Here is a 17,381-nt window from a genome sequence, read left to right on the forward strand (position 1 = left end):
TGATGGAAGCATTTATACTCCTGGATAGCACCTGTCAGCAAACTAAAATGACTGTGTGATTGGTGATCGGATGTGAGAAACTCCCCCTTGAATAGTAAAGTTCTAGTTGCACCTGAAAATGAAGCCGATGATCCAAGAGATCCATATTACAGAATATACCATAATGTTTTTCATGGTATTATGTGCCTGAACGATTTTGACAGTGGAGTGAACTATTGTGCAGGTGATGATGGACACAAGGAAATTATGCCAAGATGTTTTGCAGAGAACAACGACTTGACTGAGAAGCAACAGTCAGTTTAGACCAGCAAGATGTATTCAATTGGTAATTAGGCTAACTGAAGGCAATTGTACCTAACCGTTTGCACAGGTGTGCTAAATCATTTGAAATGTGTGCAAGCTGTGTAGGCAATTGTACTTGTCATTTGCAAGGAGTTTCTAAAACAATTTCAATTTGATTAAAGGAATGAGAAATTCAAATCTGCTGTGAACAAGTGCCCAGTGGTTTGGAGGTTTGCACGAGTTGTTTTGAGAATGTCATTTCTGTTTCAAGAATTGAGCCAAAGCAATGGAGAAAAACTGTAATGTGATAAGCAGCACATGATCTCCTGTATCTGGCCCGGGGCCGCCCTCCTCAACAGTAAACACTATTGGCTTCACAGTGTGTTAGTAGTGGAAGGGAGTTCGGGGAAAGTTGAGGTGCTGAAGGATTTGATACTAGATATGATAGTGGGTGTGGGGGGGGGAGACAGGAATAACTCCTCCTCACCCCTCTCAACCCCTCGACCCTCCCTGCCTGGTGAGGAATGTCCGAGCCTTCGAGACCACAGTTAGACGGACAGACCTGCTCTGACAAACCAGACGGTCACACAAGGTTTGTCTCTTCTTCCTGCTTCTCTCAATCGCTTTGTGGACAGCATTCTTTATTCCTTGTTTACTCTTTTTTGGCTATTGGGTGTAAAATAATTCAGTCAGATTTAGTCGTGGTTAAAGTATTTTTATTTTAAGATTAGTTTTTAAATCATACCAGGACGTTACTACTCGTAATATGCTGAAGCGTGCTAGTCTTTAAACGACTTGAGACAGAAACATCTAGTTTTCACTTAAATGATGTGAAGGCCGAGTGCAACGTGAAGAGCCCCTGGTCTCTCTCTGTCATCTATTTACGAATTGGTTAATTTGATTAATTGGTTTGAGAAATTGAAAGCAATAAAATAGATCTTCCTAGACCGCCTAACACATTAAAATGCCAGGTCAGCCAAGCATGTGCTTATAATGAGAAAAGAAGTGGCGCCACAATCTCCCTGTCGTGATGTTTGGGCTTGTAACTGCTCTTCATGCCGACGGCAGCGCAGGACATCTGGCTATGTGGATTCCTGCAGCCACGTTTCCAGCCATTCTCAAGGCATTAACTTTGACGCCGCTGTGGTTTTCATGTGCGTTCCAAAGAAAATAGGCTATGCATGGAAGGACGGAGGAAAGGAGGAGGGAAGAGGGAAGAGGGACCCGGCCTGAAGAGAGGGTTGCCTAAGTTCATTGGGTGGTGATGTAACTGGTCACGTGTGTCACTGAGTCCAGGCTCTCGCCCGTTGGTGTGTGCATGCTTTCACACACCTTCTTAATGTTGCCGTGATTTGATCACAAGGAACTTGACTCAAGTTCGTTGTATAGCCTTTGCTACGTCACTCATTGAGGACTTTCTATTTTAATTTCTGCATGCCTGGTCACTTTTTTGTTAGTGTTTATCAACGTTTCACCCCAACAGAAGTCACATGCAGTCTAAGTTAGGACTCAGCACAAAAAAAGTGGAACTATCATACTTTTTAAGTGTTGTGTTGAGTTTCATATCAATGTCTGAGGAAGTAAACCACAATGTCACATGACCTTCTCACATTTAAATGAGTCCCAGACATTGAAGTTTAGACACTTCAGGACTGCTGGAGGTAAGAGTTTGACTGGATTGTTTTTTGTGATTTACATGGATTGTTTTGAGCAAATAGTTATATTTTAAAACCACCTAAAGCCATCTAATTGTAACCTTTGTAAAGGGTCAGGATAATTTAGTACTATTAACATTAGTTATGAAGGGAAATAGTTTTTGTTGTGTTTATCCAACACACCACTTATATGAGGATCAGGGATCGCTCATATTCATGTATGCAAGACATGTTAATGCCTTTGTCAAAGTAAAAGAGTGTTTATCTTAAGTTGTCATTTTAGCTATCGGTCTACTTTGGTTCTGTTCCTGGTTCCGCTCCTCTCTGCTGTCTGTGAGGATGTTCTTCAAGACAACGAGTAAACTCAATATAGTATACCATATACTGAATGTACTCTTTCATTAGACAGCTGGGCATCCTGCTGTCTGGGAACAAATCTAGCAAGGAGTAAGGTTACCGCTTCCTTGTTTCTCTTCCTGCTGCCTCAAAGTGATTCCGCCAGAGATTATCTGAGTGACACATCCCTCCGGCTCCAGTTCCATATCAGAGAGTGTTGAAGCAAAAGGAACAACCATTTAAGAGACAGGGGTCCTCAAAGTGGACCCCCCTTGGACAGCCTCTCCCCCTAAAGACACATATCTTCAGCTTTTTTGTTCATCGGAAAGCTGACAAACATAGTTATCCACAATGTCAATCCTTTTGGTCCACCATTTATAAAGATTTATTTTTGAAGAAGATTTCTGTGTCGTCCAATGTGTGTCAACTTTGGTGGTTCATTCTGTTGAATCATGTTCTAACTCTGGTATAGGTTCAAATGTAGGAACCCATGTTTAAATGAAAAGAGAAGAGGTCAGAAAGTAAACGCTGGCTAACAGAGTCCTGCGGGGCGTTCATTGACCTTTGAGCGCAGTAAGAGGCGCGGCTGGCAGACAAATGCTGACATGTTAGGCTACATATGTTTGATCGGAAGTAAACTCTGCAGTAAAAGCTAGGCAGCAACAATGCCTCTGCAGATGTCTTGACACCTTTGTTCTCTCTCATATTGCTTTAAGCTGTCAGGAAAATGAAGCTCTCAGTATAGCATCTGTTGACTCTAAAAAAGGTTCCTATATGTTTTATGGTTCAATAGTTTATGAAGGTGTTACCTAGACTGTTGTTTGTCATTACACGTCAAAAGTAAGTTGCACCTCAATAAAAATGTAAATAAAAAAAATCCGGAATTTGATTTCCCCCCGACTAACTCATAGAAATGAAACTGTTGCTGTGTGTGTTTATCGTCTTGTGGGTGTGTGTGCTCCCCCAGGCGTGTGGAGACTTTTTGGACCTAGCGGAGACTCACAGCAGGCGATGGCAGCGGGCGCTGCAGTATGAGCGGGAGCAGCGTGCCCACCTAGAGGAGACCATTGAGCAGCTCGCCAAGCAGCACAACAGCTTGGAGCGAGCGTGGAGAGCAGCCCCCACGCTGGTTTCCACCTCGCCCAGCGCCCCGACCACCAAGAAGGGTGAGACGCCTTTGTATCACTTCCTCCTGTGGGCCTCAGTGTGGCCCTCACTCTCCTGAGAGTCGTGTGTGACCTCGGGCTCCATATTGTAGACATCCCTCATGCTGCTTGGTGTTTTCAAAGGGTTTGGATTATCACTAATTTAGAGATGGTAATTACCTCCACCGAGGACTGTAGGACTGTCCATCCGTTTGTTTCTTTCCTTGGTTGTCTACAACATACACATCAGATGACATGACACGTTTCGTGCACATCCTTCCTCCAGGAGAAAGAAACCTATTGATTCCTATGGCCTTGCCTTTTGTGTAAGATTGCCGTCCCCATAACATTGATATGATATATGATATGATATGATATACCTTTATTCGTCCCACAGTGGAGAAATTTCAAAAATCACAGCAGCGGTGCACATCAGAGCATCAATGAAAATAAATATAAAACACAAAACACAATACTAAAAACTAAATACTAATACTAAATACTAAATATACAGGGAGAAAATAAAGTGAAGTGCTGAGTAAAGTAAAGTGCAGTTTGCCAGGATCTCCAGCGATCTACTGCAGTGTGTTGTGCAGCCTGACAGCAGCAGGAAGGAAGGACTTGTGGTACCTCTCCCTCAAGGAGAGCACTTAGTGACGTAACCTTCCTATAGCACTGCGTTAAGCTACAGGGAGGAAGACATGGGGGGTGGATGTAAACACGTGGTGGTTTAAAACTGGAGAATTGGTTGGCTGAGGGCTTAGGATGCTGACCATGAACCCTAACGGGCCCCATATGTCCAGCTGGGTCCATCATTTCCTGTCTTCTCTCTCTGCTGACTGTTATGAGGAACATCAGAAATGGCTCATGTTGGTCACTTGGAAAGCGATTAGAAAAGCACTGTTACACTTCAGTATTGTGCCTTTTACACAGTCCGATGCTGGCTGTCGAGGAATGGCTTACCAGAGACATGAGCCATGTGATGTAGTTGAATCTTACGAAGTTGAATGAAACAGAAGCTGGTTTTGAAAGAATATGATGAACAACAACTATTTTCGAATAATGAAGTCCATTTAGTTTATATTGGTGGTTGTTCAATGACTGAAGGTCACATAACTTACTCTCATCTTTGAATAGAATCACTTTTAGAAAGTACTGAATTGGACGTCGGATACTGAGTATTAGCAGCTCACCCTGAGGAGCTCCCGTTTCCGGCGAGCTAACCAGCAGGAACATTGACAATTTGACGAAGCTAATTATTCCTTGATTAATCACCATGGGTGTGTGATTATAAACTGCTCTCTCCTGAACTCACCGCCACGTGCATTGACTCACATATGCATACGTCCACATGTCCTGACAGGGCGGAGTGAGAGGCTGCACAAAGAAGAGGTGAGTGATGAAGATGAGGATACCGAGTTCTTTGATGCCATGGAGGACCCTGCATTCATCACAGTGACCGCCACTGAGAACACACAGCACAGGTCAGTCCCTCACAGGGATCCATGTGTTCTGATGCAGCTGAACAGCTGACGGACAGATACAGGAAGGGAGGTTTAGTTTAGTTTGAATACTTAGTGTAAAAAAAACTATTTGGATGATGAATTTGACTTTAGTCGTTGAGGTGTTCTTTTCGTCTTCATTGTTATGGCTCATCTCTTCAAGCATATCCAGCGCAAAATAGAGAGAGCGGGACATTGTTTATGTGTCCAGTCCTTATTGTAGAAATAATGTTGTATTCTCTTCCAGGCGTTCTCAGAGTAATTTGAGTGGAGCCAGCGGAGGTCAGCCCAATGACTGGAACCAGGACGATCATGTGAGTGTCCGTCCCCCTCACCAGTCTGACCAATAGGACGGACATTTGTGGACACTGCTGATTTGTAATCTTGATGTAGATTCATTTGTGCTGCTGAAAAGCTTGCAGATCATTACCTTCGCATTGAAAATGCGGAAGGTAATGTTTTGATCGCCGTGTTTTTATTTATTTATTTATTTGTATGCGTGTTACTCGCATAACTAAAAAAGTATTAAACCGAATCGCATGAAATTTGGTGGGATGATTGGTTATTATCCGGGGACCATTTGATTAGATTTTGGGATCGATCGGGTCAAAGGTCAAGGTCATGAAAAGGTCAAAATCTTCTTTTTACCATAGCGTGGTCAATTTGTATCCAATTGGCATGCAACTAATGCCAACATGTTCATAATTCAATGCCCAATCTTGTGATATGCGAAGGTATGTGCTCTACCGAGTGCCCGTTCTAGTTTATTTATATAACTGTCTTCACTTGTTGTTCTCACAGTCCCCATTTCCTATCCTACACACACACACACACACACAGACACACACACACACACACAGCCTTTAGCCATGTGTGTCCTGCGGTGTCCTCGTCCCCCCTGTGGTGCCAAACATACACAGCAGCTTCATTCAACTAAATGTTAATTACCAATCAAACATCTGCACTTCTCTCCTCTACGTTGTCCCTTGCTTCTTCCTCTCTCGAACACACATCTTCTTCTCTCACTCGCTGTCATTCTGTCTCCACCGTTTGGTGATGTGCTGCAAAGTCGAGCGTGAAGCTGAAAGTATTTCTCAAACTTGTATCTGTCAAATATGCTTTTCGCACAAAGTTAAAAGGCCATCCTCCCCCTTCCCTTCCTTTAAATACCAGATGTCTCCAAGCTGTAATGATGTGTCAGGGAAAGAGCTTCAGCCTCGCAGACAGAGGCGCACACACGTCCCAGACAAGCCCAACTACTCCCTCAACTTGTGGAGCATCATGAAGAACTGCATCGGCAAGGAGCTCTCCAAGATCCCCATGCCTGTGAGTGTTTTCGGCGTGGCCCTCCTCCCCCTTGCCGGTGAACATACATCGATGTGTCTCACGTCTTCTTGATGCGCCCGTCCAGGTGAATTTCAACGAGCCTCTGTCGATGCTGCAGCGCCTCACTGAGGACCTGGAGTACCACGAGCTCCTGGACAGGGCGGCGCGCTGCGACTCCTCCCTGGAGCAGATGTGCCTGGTCGCTGCTTTCTCCATCTCGTCCTACTCCACCACGGTCCACCGGACAGCCAAGCCCTTCAACCCCCTCCTGGGAGAGACCTACGAGCTCGATCGAAGGCAGGAGTTCGGCTACCTCTCGCTGTGTGAGCAGGTAGCAATTCAATTCAATTCAGTTTATTTGTATAGCCCAATTTCACAAATTACAAATTTGTCTCGGAGTGCTTTACAATCTGTACACATAGACATCCCTGCCCCAAAACCTCGCATCGGACCAGGAAAAACTCTCAAATAACCCTTCAGGGGGGAAAAAAGGGAAGAAACCAGAACACACCTCTGAACTAGCTCTGTGAGGTAGGGCGAGTGAACAAGCACCTGTCCTTTCCTTGTTACTTCAAGTTAGATGGATAGCACGCTATTTCTAAGTCTTCATTAGCTGTAGCTAGAATAGCAATACAGATATTCATCCCAGCTAGTGTGCTAGAATTCATCAAAATGACAATGATGGCATCATTTTAATAACTTAAAATAATGCGGATAGTCCTATAATATATCTTAATGTTTTCATTCAGAAAGCAAACTAGTAGGAACTTAATTTAAAAATAATTGTAAATTAAAATCAAAATTAAATTAAAAGCAGCATGGCCACGGGGAGCTTTTGCTTACACACACACTGGCACAGTGTGAGTGCCTGCTGCTTGTGTGGATTTACTCTACCTTTATGTATATTTGTCTTCCAAGGTGAGCCATCACCCCCCTGCAGCTGCTCATCATGTGATTTCCCAACGAGGCTGGACCCTGTGGCAGGAAATCACTATCGCCAGCAAGTTCCGTGGCAAATACCTCTCCATAATGCCTCTGGGTAAGAGCTTTCATATTCAGTGTGTTCATCTCAAAGTTCACACAGCCACACCAGGCTGAGTTTACTGAGAAGGACTCCCACTTGAGAGTAGCGCATGAATGTGCTGCCTCACACACAATAGAGGAACAGCATGTGAGAATGAATCAAGAGGGTTTTTATAACCGTTTTGACACATGCATAAAGTGTTACTTATTGCACTGGGATGGCAGAGCATGCAGTGGGATCTATCAGACTTCTCTTATTTCCTGTTATATGGCTCCTGGGAGGTGCCATGTCAAAATCCCTAAGCACTGTGTATTATCAAATGGATGTTTTTAATCTTCCTGAGTTAGGTCACACTGGAAATAGATGTTGAAATAGAATGCCTGTGCACAGGGGCATACATGTGTTGGATCAGCATTCCCCAAACTTTTTTTCTGGTGACCCTCTGTTTGAAAATGACAAACAATCGCGAGCCAATTCACAAAAGGCATTCTCTATGAATAGTGCGAGGAGCGAATTTGTGCTTAAATTGACGTTTTTTAATCATTTTTCCTGCCAATTGCTCATCACCTCACTAGCTAGAGGAGGTAAACCAGCCATGACAAGAGTATGTTGTCTCTGGCCTTCCTCAGGTGCCATTCACCTGCAATTCCACTCCAGTGGGAACCAGTACGTGTGGAGAAAGGTCACCTCCACAGTGCACAACATCATCGTGGGCAAGCTGTGGATTGACCAGGTCTGTTACTTCCTGGTTCCATACCTGCAAACTTGTCACCTTTCGGTGAAATTCACCGTTTTGAAATCAAAATAGGTCATCCACGTGAATCGTGTAGATCCGAAGAGTTTTTGTTTTGGGGTAGGGGGGGGGGGGGGTCAACTGGCCGGCCGGAGTTTATGAGATTGGAGTGAGACACGGAGAAAATGTGATGTGGTGCTCTTCGCAATAAAACATCTCGTGTCGCGTCTCGGCCAATCAGCGTTCAGATGTCGACAGCGTTTAGGGAGTTCAGGTTAGCTTGAATGTCACCCCGCTACATCTGCTGCTGTCACGCTGCACGGTGTATCGATACTGACAAAGTACCTGTACGTTAAACACGATGTGATTTAGCATATTTTTTGTATCAATACTTCATTAAAAGAGCGCGCGATCAGAGCGCACGCGCTGCTCCGTGTCAAGCTGTCTGCACGCGATGCGCTGCGCAGCGCTCACAGCGAGTGGCGTCAAGTGGCGGAGCTTTTGAGACTTGAAGTCTTCAGCTTTAAAAAAAGAAGAAAAAGATGATTCCAGAAGTGAAATGTTTCAGTTCTTTGTCTCCAAGGCAGACGGTCTGTAAAGTTATGTAACTCTACAGCTGCTCATCCTGGCGGGAGTGCGTGAGTTAAGACCGAAATGCGTGAGTCTCACGCTCAATGCGTGACACTTGAGAGCCCTGGGTTTCCTGGTGGAAGTCACTTCTTGTCAGTGCCTTCGATCTCCGTGACCTTGTCCGTCACCATGGAAACATTGTCACATGACATGTAAGACTCTGGTTCTGTGCTGTGACGTCGCTACTCGCTAGTGACGTCACGGAACACCGAACCAGAGTCTGTATATAGAAGTGATTTCCAGCAGGAATTCAGTGTGTGAATCTCACAGAAACCCCTCCACCCCTTCTCCATTCAGCCACTTCCCGGGTGGGGGCCTCTGATGCGATATCACAGACAGATTGGGTGGGAAGGTTTATTATATATTATATATTATTGGTTATTGGATAAAATAAGGAACAAAACCCACAGCTCAGAACCAACAACCCAGAGCAGCCTGTGGATGTGTTCCTCCTGTGATACAAACCAGCAGAACACAGTGAAGAAGGGAGTCAAAGCCTCACGGCACAAGAATACGAATATTCACACTCTCTAGGGATTGATCTGCAGCTTCTTCTGTTATTAGAGCTTTTATCTGTGATAACGCCCTAAAATAACAACCTCTTCTTTCTGGCAAATGACCCAGTTATTCAGGGGGAGGAGCTGGTTTACATCTGCATGTCTCGCTGTAAGAAATGGTGTCTGCCTATCTTTTCTTGTTCCTGTTCCCACTGTGTCGTATCAAGTCGTCTGTGTGTGAGCGTACTCCTGTGTTTGTGTGTAACCCTGGAAGAAGACCTAAAAACAATAAGGCCATTCATCATCTCTGATTTATTTTATATAGGTGTGTGCAATAATAAATATATCTGGGCTCCAGCCTTTGGGAATCCGCAGCAGTGTTCATGCTGATGCAGGTGATTAAAGGCACCCTGTGGAGTTGTGTGTGTGTTCAGCTGGTACATTATACTAGGGAGAATATACACAAAACATTTTTCCAAAAGAGCTGTTACGACATGTACGTATCTATTTACACAGAAGTGGAATTGTTTTTGCTGGACTAGTATCTCATATTCCTCTCCGATGTGTTGCCTTCTGCATTCAGTCCCTTTGCCCTCTTCCACGCCCCCATGCACCACTCAGCCTCACAGCTTCATGTCCAACTATGGAAACTAAGCTGCTCCGGCCTTCAGTGTCATCGCTGTACTAACCTTACAGCATGTGACGGTGTGACAATCCATGAGATTTTTATTTGATGGCTGTTGGATGCAGTAAAAGATAAGAATGTGTGTGACAGGTTAGGTTTGAGACGGACAGCAGTCGACGGAGATGCTTATGCATGTGTGACCTCGTCCCGGCCGTATAAAGACCTGCTCATCAAAACATTGCTCAACAGCAATAGTCAAATCAAATAATTAGTCATTTCTTACACTGAAGTGTAACTTTTTTATTCTTGTATTTTAAACCGGTCTTATTCAATTTGAGCTGTTTTTTATTCTCAATTCTGTTGTATTTTTAATAACTGTTTGAATTTGCAGTTAAATGTCCTTTTTTAATGCGTTTCGTTTGTTTTGACTTTTGACTTCTCTTACAGCACCAATATTTAAACCTCCACATGGTACCTTTGAGAAACCTGAATAGGTGGTTTGAAAAAATATCCAATAATTAGGGTTATGATCAGTCAGGAGGCTTTTCCTCCTCCTCTGCTGTAAGACTGTTCATCGTGTAGATATGCTCTAATCGTCTCTCCCACTCTGTCTGTCTCGGTGCAGTCGGGGGACATTGAGATCGTGAACCACAGGACCAAGGAGACCTGCCAACTCAAGTTTTCTCCCTACAGTTATTTTTCCAGGGACGTTCCACGGAAGGTAAATGCATCCTATTCACACTGATGTACCCGAGCTCAGACGATGTCATGCAGTGCAGCGTTCATCGGTCAGATGCCGCCTCCTGCTGGACGACACATGTACAGTGTAATGAGGTCACGTTGCAGTGAGGTCACCGGAGGAGCACTAATTATGGGGCACAATGCTGCCCTCCTTGGTCGTGAATAATGTCAGATAAGCTAATGGAGATGTTTAGGTGTCCCACCAAAGCGATTGTGTATTTACGTGTTTAAATGTAAAGGAAAGGAGATGGTGATACCAAGATATCTCTTATTTCCTTTTTTGCTCTGTCCAGGTGACCGGCGTAGTGTCAGACAGTGGGGGTCAGGCCCACTACATCCTCTCTGGTACGTGGGATGATAAAATTGAGAGTGCCAAGATCGTTCAGAGCAGCCGAGGGGGCAGCGGGTCGGAGGGCAAGCAGAAGACGGTCTATCAGACGCTGTCTCCCAAGCCGCTGTGGAAGAAATACCCTCTCCCGTGAGTGTCATCGGCCCCACGAGGCAGAGCATTGCAATGGATGAGGAGTTGCATAACAGCTGCAATGTTTAGTCGGTATCATTGATCACGACAACGCGTAACTCCCGTCTTATTCCCTCTCGCTCCCTCAGGGAGAACGCTGAGAACATGTACTACTTCTCAGCGCTGGCACTGACCCTCAACGAGCAGGAGGACGGAGTGGGACTGACCGACAGCCGCCTGAGACCAGACCAGACGCTGATGGAGGAAGGGAGATGGGATGAGGCCAACGCAGAGAAACAGAGGCTCGAGGAGCAACAACGAGCCGTGAGGAGGAGGAGAGAAGCGGAGGCCTCCGATGCTGTGGATGAAGGTATGCAATGCAGAACAGGAAGTGTAAATGACAGACGGGCAGTGATGATGAAGAAAGGATGAAGGGTTAGTACCTGCTGGTACAGGCAGTTGTTTTTATCAGTTTATTTTCTGAACCTGGGCGTACGTTTGGATGAATTCAGCAACTATGACGCAGCGTTTTATCCCTAAATGCCCCAAACAAAATGTTTTTGATTTGCTTCGACTTTATCAAGAGTATCTGCCACTGATAATAAGAATAAAAGATTTGTCAGAGAAGAAGTTGAAATCATGAAAACTGATGAAAATCTATACTATTTGTATACTGTCGTGCAGACTCCCATGTTTCTGTGAACATTGACAACAGCATAGACGGAAACACTTTCAAATGGGAATTCACAACCCTAACATTTAGGAAGAAGTACTTATCCCAGTAAGAAAGTAATAGAGGACAGTTTACAAAGAACTTCGCAGAAACGCTGTGTGTGTGTGTGTGTGTGTGTGTGTGTGTGTGTGTGGATTGTATTTGATGTACCATGACCATGTCTTTCTTTTCCTCCCTCTATTGGTGGTCAGAGTGTGAGTATGACTCTGGTGAGTGGAGGATGCTCTGTGCCCCTCTGTTGTGCATCACTCCCACACACACACACACACACACACACACGCCATCCTCTCTGTGTCCTCTGTGTGGAACTGCATGATACCTCTCTCATGTCAACTTCTCCAGATAGTGACTCAGGAAAAAAGACTTTTTCCTGAGTCATTAAAAATAATATGTGACACAATATAACAGATACAACTCTAAAATCTAAAAGTATTCTTAATGTACTATAGGGAGGCCATGTTAGCAAGGGATTTATTTACACTGCATCGTTATCCTGTCCATTTGAATGCTTGTGGTAAACACTTATCATTAAACAAGTTACTTTATACGTTTTTCATGAAATCTACATTATGTTTTTATAAAGCGAATAACAACATGAGCTGTCTGCTAAGCTCCCATTGCTCCCTCTTTTGACTGGCTTTCTGTTTTAGGAAACAGATGGGTTATTCAGTTCAGGGAGGTCTAAGATTGCTCCGGGTTTTTTCTTTCATTTCATTTCATTTATTTATTTGAACAGTACACATCAATCAACCCAGGGGTAAATGTGTCAGTCTAAGCTATAAGGCTAAATTTCACCCGTAGTCGCTGTGGCCAGATATTACAAGCCTTCACTCATGGAGAAAATGGTTATCACAAAAAGCAACAAACATACTGGTTACGATCAAATATAGGTAGGCCTCATCATAAAATCATAAAAAAAATTAAAATTAGAACATCATAAAAAGCAGTGCACGTACACACTGAGGAGGAGGGTGTCCGCTCATGTTCATCGTGCACGTCGTACCGACACCCGCCACCGCTACATCTGCTTGGCTCACATTTGGAGCTTTCCCAAATGCCGGCACAGCGATTAATTGCCTGCATATAGACAAATATGCATTTGTGTGAAGGCTAATTGATCACTAAGTGAATTGCCTGCTCTGGCTTCTCCACTGGAGTGCAATTTAAATGAGGAATCAGGAATTGAGTAACACCTGTGCCTCTTCCCGCAGGGAAAGAATACGAAGGCTACCAGCCGTTGTGGTTTCACCAGAGGAGGGACTCCGTCACCGGGGAAACGAACTTTGTGTACAAGGGAGGTTACTGGGAGGCAAAGGAGAGAAAGGACTGGAGCATGTGTCCTCACATCTTCTAACCCGGGATCACACCTCACCGCATCGCACAGGGAACCGCTCTGCCTCTGGCCCTTCAGCACCGTGTGTGAGAATGTGTTCGGTTCACACACTCTGGGATTACTCCGAGATGTACGCTCTCACTCTGTGTTCACGATGGGGGAAAAGACGTCTGACACGATACTGAAACAGCAGTGAGGTGATGTGAGTCGGTGTTGTGTTGTGGCAGCGCACAACAAAAGGCATCTGCACACTCCTGAGATCAGGCGATCCGTAAATCTTACTCACATCGCACTTTTCTGTATTCACCCGATTTAAGAGTTTTTACCGATTGGACAGAAACCTATCAAAGCGTCTGGATTATAGACGGGCAACTAACAGGGACAGCTTCACAACAGGCACATAGAAGCAGAATACTGTGTGTACACGGTGTTTCAGGGGTTACTTTGAAAAGTGTCCTCATACTTTGTATTATTCAGCACAATTGAGATTATGCCAGACTTCCTTCATGAATATTACATTCGTTCCCTTGTTTCCTTAAGGGAATGATTTCAAGTGCTCATTATTTTCCACTTCAGAAAGAAGCTAAAAAATAAAACTGGTGACTGGAAAGGTATGCCTGTTAGATTTGTGTTATCATTAATGCCGACACAAAGTGATCAGAAAAAGACATTTATATCGATAACTGCAGACTAAATAGGTAACATAACCTGATATTTTGACTTTTTAAAGCATACGTTATTTTGTGCTGCTTATTTTTGTGGCAAGTCAGTCTTATTACTCAAAGTTATTTATTGTGATCCTATTTTATAATTCCTTTTTATACATACGGTTTTAAGACGAACCGTGTGGGATTGGCTTTGATCGGATTGAGCTGACAGGAGAAGTGTCAGAGAGAAAAATGACAAACAAATAAAACGTGAAACATAAATACACACTTTGAAAAAAAAGGACACAATGCAAAAAATTAACCTGGCCCGTAATTAACTCTGTTATGAAAATAAGCGCGACAAAAAAACATTCATAATAACGAGTTGTGTTAAAAAAAACATTCTCATTCATGGTTCTATTATATATTTTATCGGTATTTATCAATTTGATTGTGAACTGCATAACGTCTTATTACGATAATCTGTAACATGAACAACAGCTAATATTGGATAGGGCGAACTATCTTTCATCTAGTTGGTGTGAATGTTGGAGTTTCCCTTCAGAAACTAGAGCCTGTGAAGTCAACTAGACGAGAGTCCATATGGAGGTAATTCAGATTATTCATTTCCTATGTTGAATATGAGTTGAATCTGTGCTTCAATGCATTTTAGTCGTCTCAATATGCTTCAGACATCTTGTGTTTGTGATTCTGACGACTTAAAGTCTGCAATCGGCCTCGTGAGGCCTGTCGTTGAAACACCCGAGTGCGACGACAGTCACACATTGAATATCCATCCCTCTGAACGAGCACGTTGCTCTGCGGTAGAGCGTACATGAGTACGTCTGTTGATGTTGAGGCGGCTTCACGCCGGTCATGCCCTTGACCTCGTCCCCTGGTGCTCTCCAATAGCAGAGCATACGATCCTCGCTGACCATTTCTCAGTGACCGTGCAGAAATACAGGAAGTCTGCACCAAAGACATTTGGTGAGTGCCACCCGGTCCACACACAACATGTTGGTGTCTCCAGTGAGCCGTGCACGAGCTCCACAAAGTACATCCGCCACTCGTTTGAGGCTCAGAGGTCTCCAGGAGGACTGCTTGCTGTACGTGAGGCTGGAGCCAGAGGTCAAAGGTTAGAGAAGCTGACGGGGCTGGTTCCTGTCGCACACCTCTGCAATCAGCTCCAGCCACAGCTGACCCCCCCCCCCCCCACACACACACTTTCATTCAGTGTTTGTTGACATGCTGATCTGGGATCAGCTCATGAAGGTACCCCTCAATCTTTTGCCTTCAATTGACTGAGCAAGACGGACCCGTGCACTACATGTCTGCGGAGACGAGAGTTTTGAAAACCAGTTGGTATTCTTTTGTAATTATTATTAGGGATGTAGATTTCAAGGCTGGAGGTATTGTATCTACCATCTGGTCTATTTGTGTGAATATTTTGTGATAAAAGATTAATATTGTAAAATGAAGAATAGTTCTGCTAATCTGAGTGTGATGTGATGTGCAGTCCGAACCTGAAAACAAATTGACTGAAGAGCCTGAAGGATTTGCAGTCATTTTAACTTTTTATCCAGATTGATTCTGAGTGGATGTTAACTCCTCGGCAACTTCAACCAAACCTGGCTGCAGATGTTTTATATTTAAAAAAAAAACTGTGTTAAAAGACTGAACATATTTTTTATAGAGTCCTTGAAATGAGCACATTGGTAACGGTGGTTCCGTGATGGTTCATAGTTCAACACATCTGGCCGTTCCCCTGATGTGCAGCAAGATGTACACAATGCACTGGAAAATAAAGTGAATATCATCAGTTAATAAGATCTGCTAAGATTCTTTATCTGTGAATGAATGATGATGGTTTGAACACTCACTAAAGTCCAGAATGACGGGCTTAAAGAGTCAACGTATTTGGAAAGAAAGGTATTTACTTGTTTTTGTCAAAGTGATTCATTTCGGCTGAAAAATAGAATATGCTCATTTCCCAAATGTAAAGCTGTTTGATAATTACTGCTCTGCTTCTCTTATCCATTTCTTAATCAGAATGCAAAATCTAGTCCCGTGTACAACGATACGAGCTGTTGATGGAGGCGGTGTACACTGCGACATGTTTGGATGGACACTGTTGCAGCAAGAGGTTTCATTCTTGCCATCTTGAAAGTTGTGGTCAAATCTGTATCATGGCGGAGAAGAAATTGTACAATAAGAAAGTCGGTGTGTGATTTCTTTTCTTAGCGATCAATTTGAAGTTACTAGAGATTAACTTAAATATATTGCGTTTGAGATGATTTTATATTTGAGAAAACGTGTTATATTTTGAAGGATGACAGCGAGCTCACCATAAGTTCCAATCGGTACATTTCCAGATCACATGACCTCAGTGCTTGACACCGGGCAGCTGCAGCAATAACACAGTGACGTGTCGTGTTCGCTCATGGCTGTTGTTGCTGAAACCAAACAGCTGTGTGCTTCATGCCGAAGGGAATAGAAACAACCAAAGTGTATGTGGAGAGTAAACTGTGGACTCAAAATAACCTCCTCACCTGCCTTCCCTTCCTGGGAGGGTTCGACTGGAAACCCCCTCTCATTGGCTCTCGTTTCATCTCACTTAACTCACTAAGGTGTGATTCTTTTGAAGCGTAATTTGTACTCTTTCATTTTCTTCTACCTTCTCATGGGTGCCATTATTTTTATGTTGGTGTCTAGTTTTTAAAATACTGTTTCTATGCACAATGAGCTCGATGTGTGTGAACGCGAGGCGCACACTTCCTCCTCATTCGATGCTGCTCGTTATGAAGAAGAAGCACACTTTTACGTTATGGGGAGATGTTCTTGCCTTCTCCAAGTTTAACCCGGTTTCTCCTCGGACTGTGACCCATGGCTTTGTTGTGAGGTGGTGATGTTAACGATCGGTATGATGATGAAGGTTAAGAGACACATCACAACAGTGGCCTGGTACTAGAGGTCAAAGGTGATGGACCTGCCTTGACTACTACTCTTACTTCCCAAATACATGTAAGTCTTTTCAGGTGAAACTGCCGATTCAACTGAGGTTTTTTTAATTTTATTTTTTATTGTGTATTTTCTCCCTTAATTTGTACTTGTATAACATTGTCTTTAAAAGAACCCGATAATGAAAAATGAAGATAATAAAGTTGTTATTGTTGACACTGGATATTCATCTGCTTTTTTCTCTCCCTACTGAACAGCAGAAAGATGGGATGGCTTTAAATATTATTGTAGTGGCCATTTGTCCAATAAATCAACTAACTATAAATCAAATTGCCACTGACGCACCGCGTGTTTTGGAGTTGACGCAGCCAAAAGAAAGTAATGTCCATTTCCATATTCCATTATTCTTATTATTTATTTACTAAAGAAACAAAAGAACAAACAAAATGTTGACGCTGCATCTTGTGTGCTGGTAAAAAAAAACAGGCAATGTATAAAATGTATTAAACTAAAACTATCATAAGTTACAAAGCTCTTCTTGCATATCAAAATGTATAACCTAAATAGGCAATGATTAAACAATATTACTTTACAATTAAAGTGGGCCGTATAGACTGAGTTTACATTACTCAATTGATTCTCGTATTTAACCAGCTGTAAATCCATTTTAAAGTATATTTATTTAATCTGTAGCCTATTACTTTATATGCCTACACAAGATAAACACAGAATTAATCATTTCCCCACCAAAACC

General features: G+C 43.3%; 1 protein-coding gene across 4 annotated transcripts in view; it reads left to right on the top strand.

Annotated features, from left to right (window-relative positions):
• The window catches only part of osbp2b (oxysterol binding protein 2b), a 43,916-nt gene extending 27,066 nt beyond the window's left edge, over positions 1-16,850 (top strand). For 2 of the 4 annotated variants that reach the window (XM_056418277.1, XM_056418279.1), the window contains 12 exons: positions 3,241-3,439; positions 4,782-4,902; positions 5,168-5,234; positions 6,094-6,246; positions 6,332-6,577; positions 7,165-7,285; positions 7,900-8,003; positions 10,381-10,476; positions 10,790-10,974; positions 11,106-11,326; positions 11,881-11,898; positions 12,901-16,850. In XM_056418277.1, coding sequence (XP_056274252.1) covers positions 3,241-3,439; positions 4,782-4,902; positions 5,168-5,234; positions 6,094-6,246; positions 6,332-6,577; positions 7,165-7,285; positions 7,900-8,003; positions 10,381-10,476; positions 10,790-10,974; positions 11,106-11,326; positions 11,881-11,898; positions 12,901-13,043 — 1,674 coding nt within the window. In that variant the 3' untranslated portion in view covers positions 13,044-16,850. The remainder of the gene's footprint in view (positions 1-3,240; positions 3,440-4,781; positions 4,903-5,167; positions 5,235-6,093; positions 6,247-6,331; positions 6,578-7,164; positions 7,286-7,899; positions 8,004-10,380; positions 10,477-10,789; positions 10,975-11,105; positions 11,327-11,880; positions 11,899-12,900) is intronic. The other 2 variants (XM_056418278.1, XM_056418280.1) reach the window with 1 other exon arrangement.
• Positions 16,851-17,381: the final 531 nt, after the last annotated feature.

Source organism: Pseudoliparis swirei, chromosome 7, assembly GCF_029220125.1.
Source record: "Pseudoliparis swirei isolate HS2019 ecotype Mariana Trench chromosome 7, NWPU_hadal_v1, whole genome shotgun sequence".
Classification (NCBI taxonomy): Eukaryota; Metazoa; Chordata; class Actinopteri; order Perciformes; family Liparidae; genus Pseudoliparis; species Pseudoliparis swirei.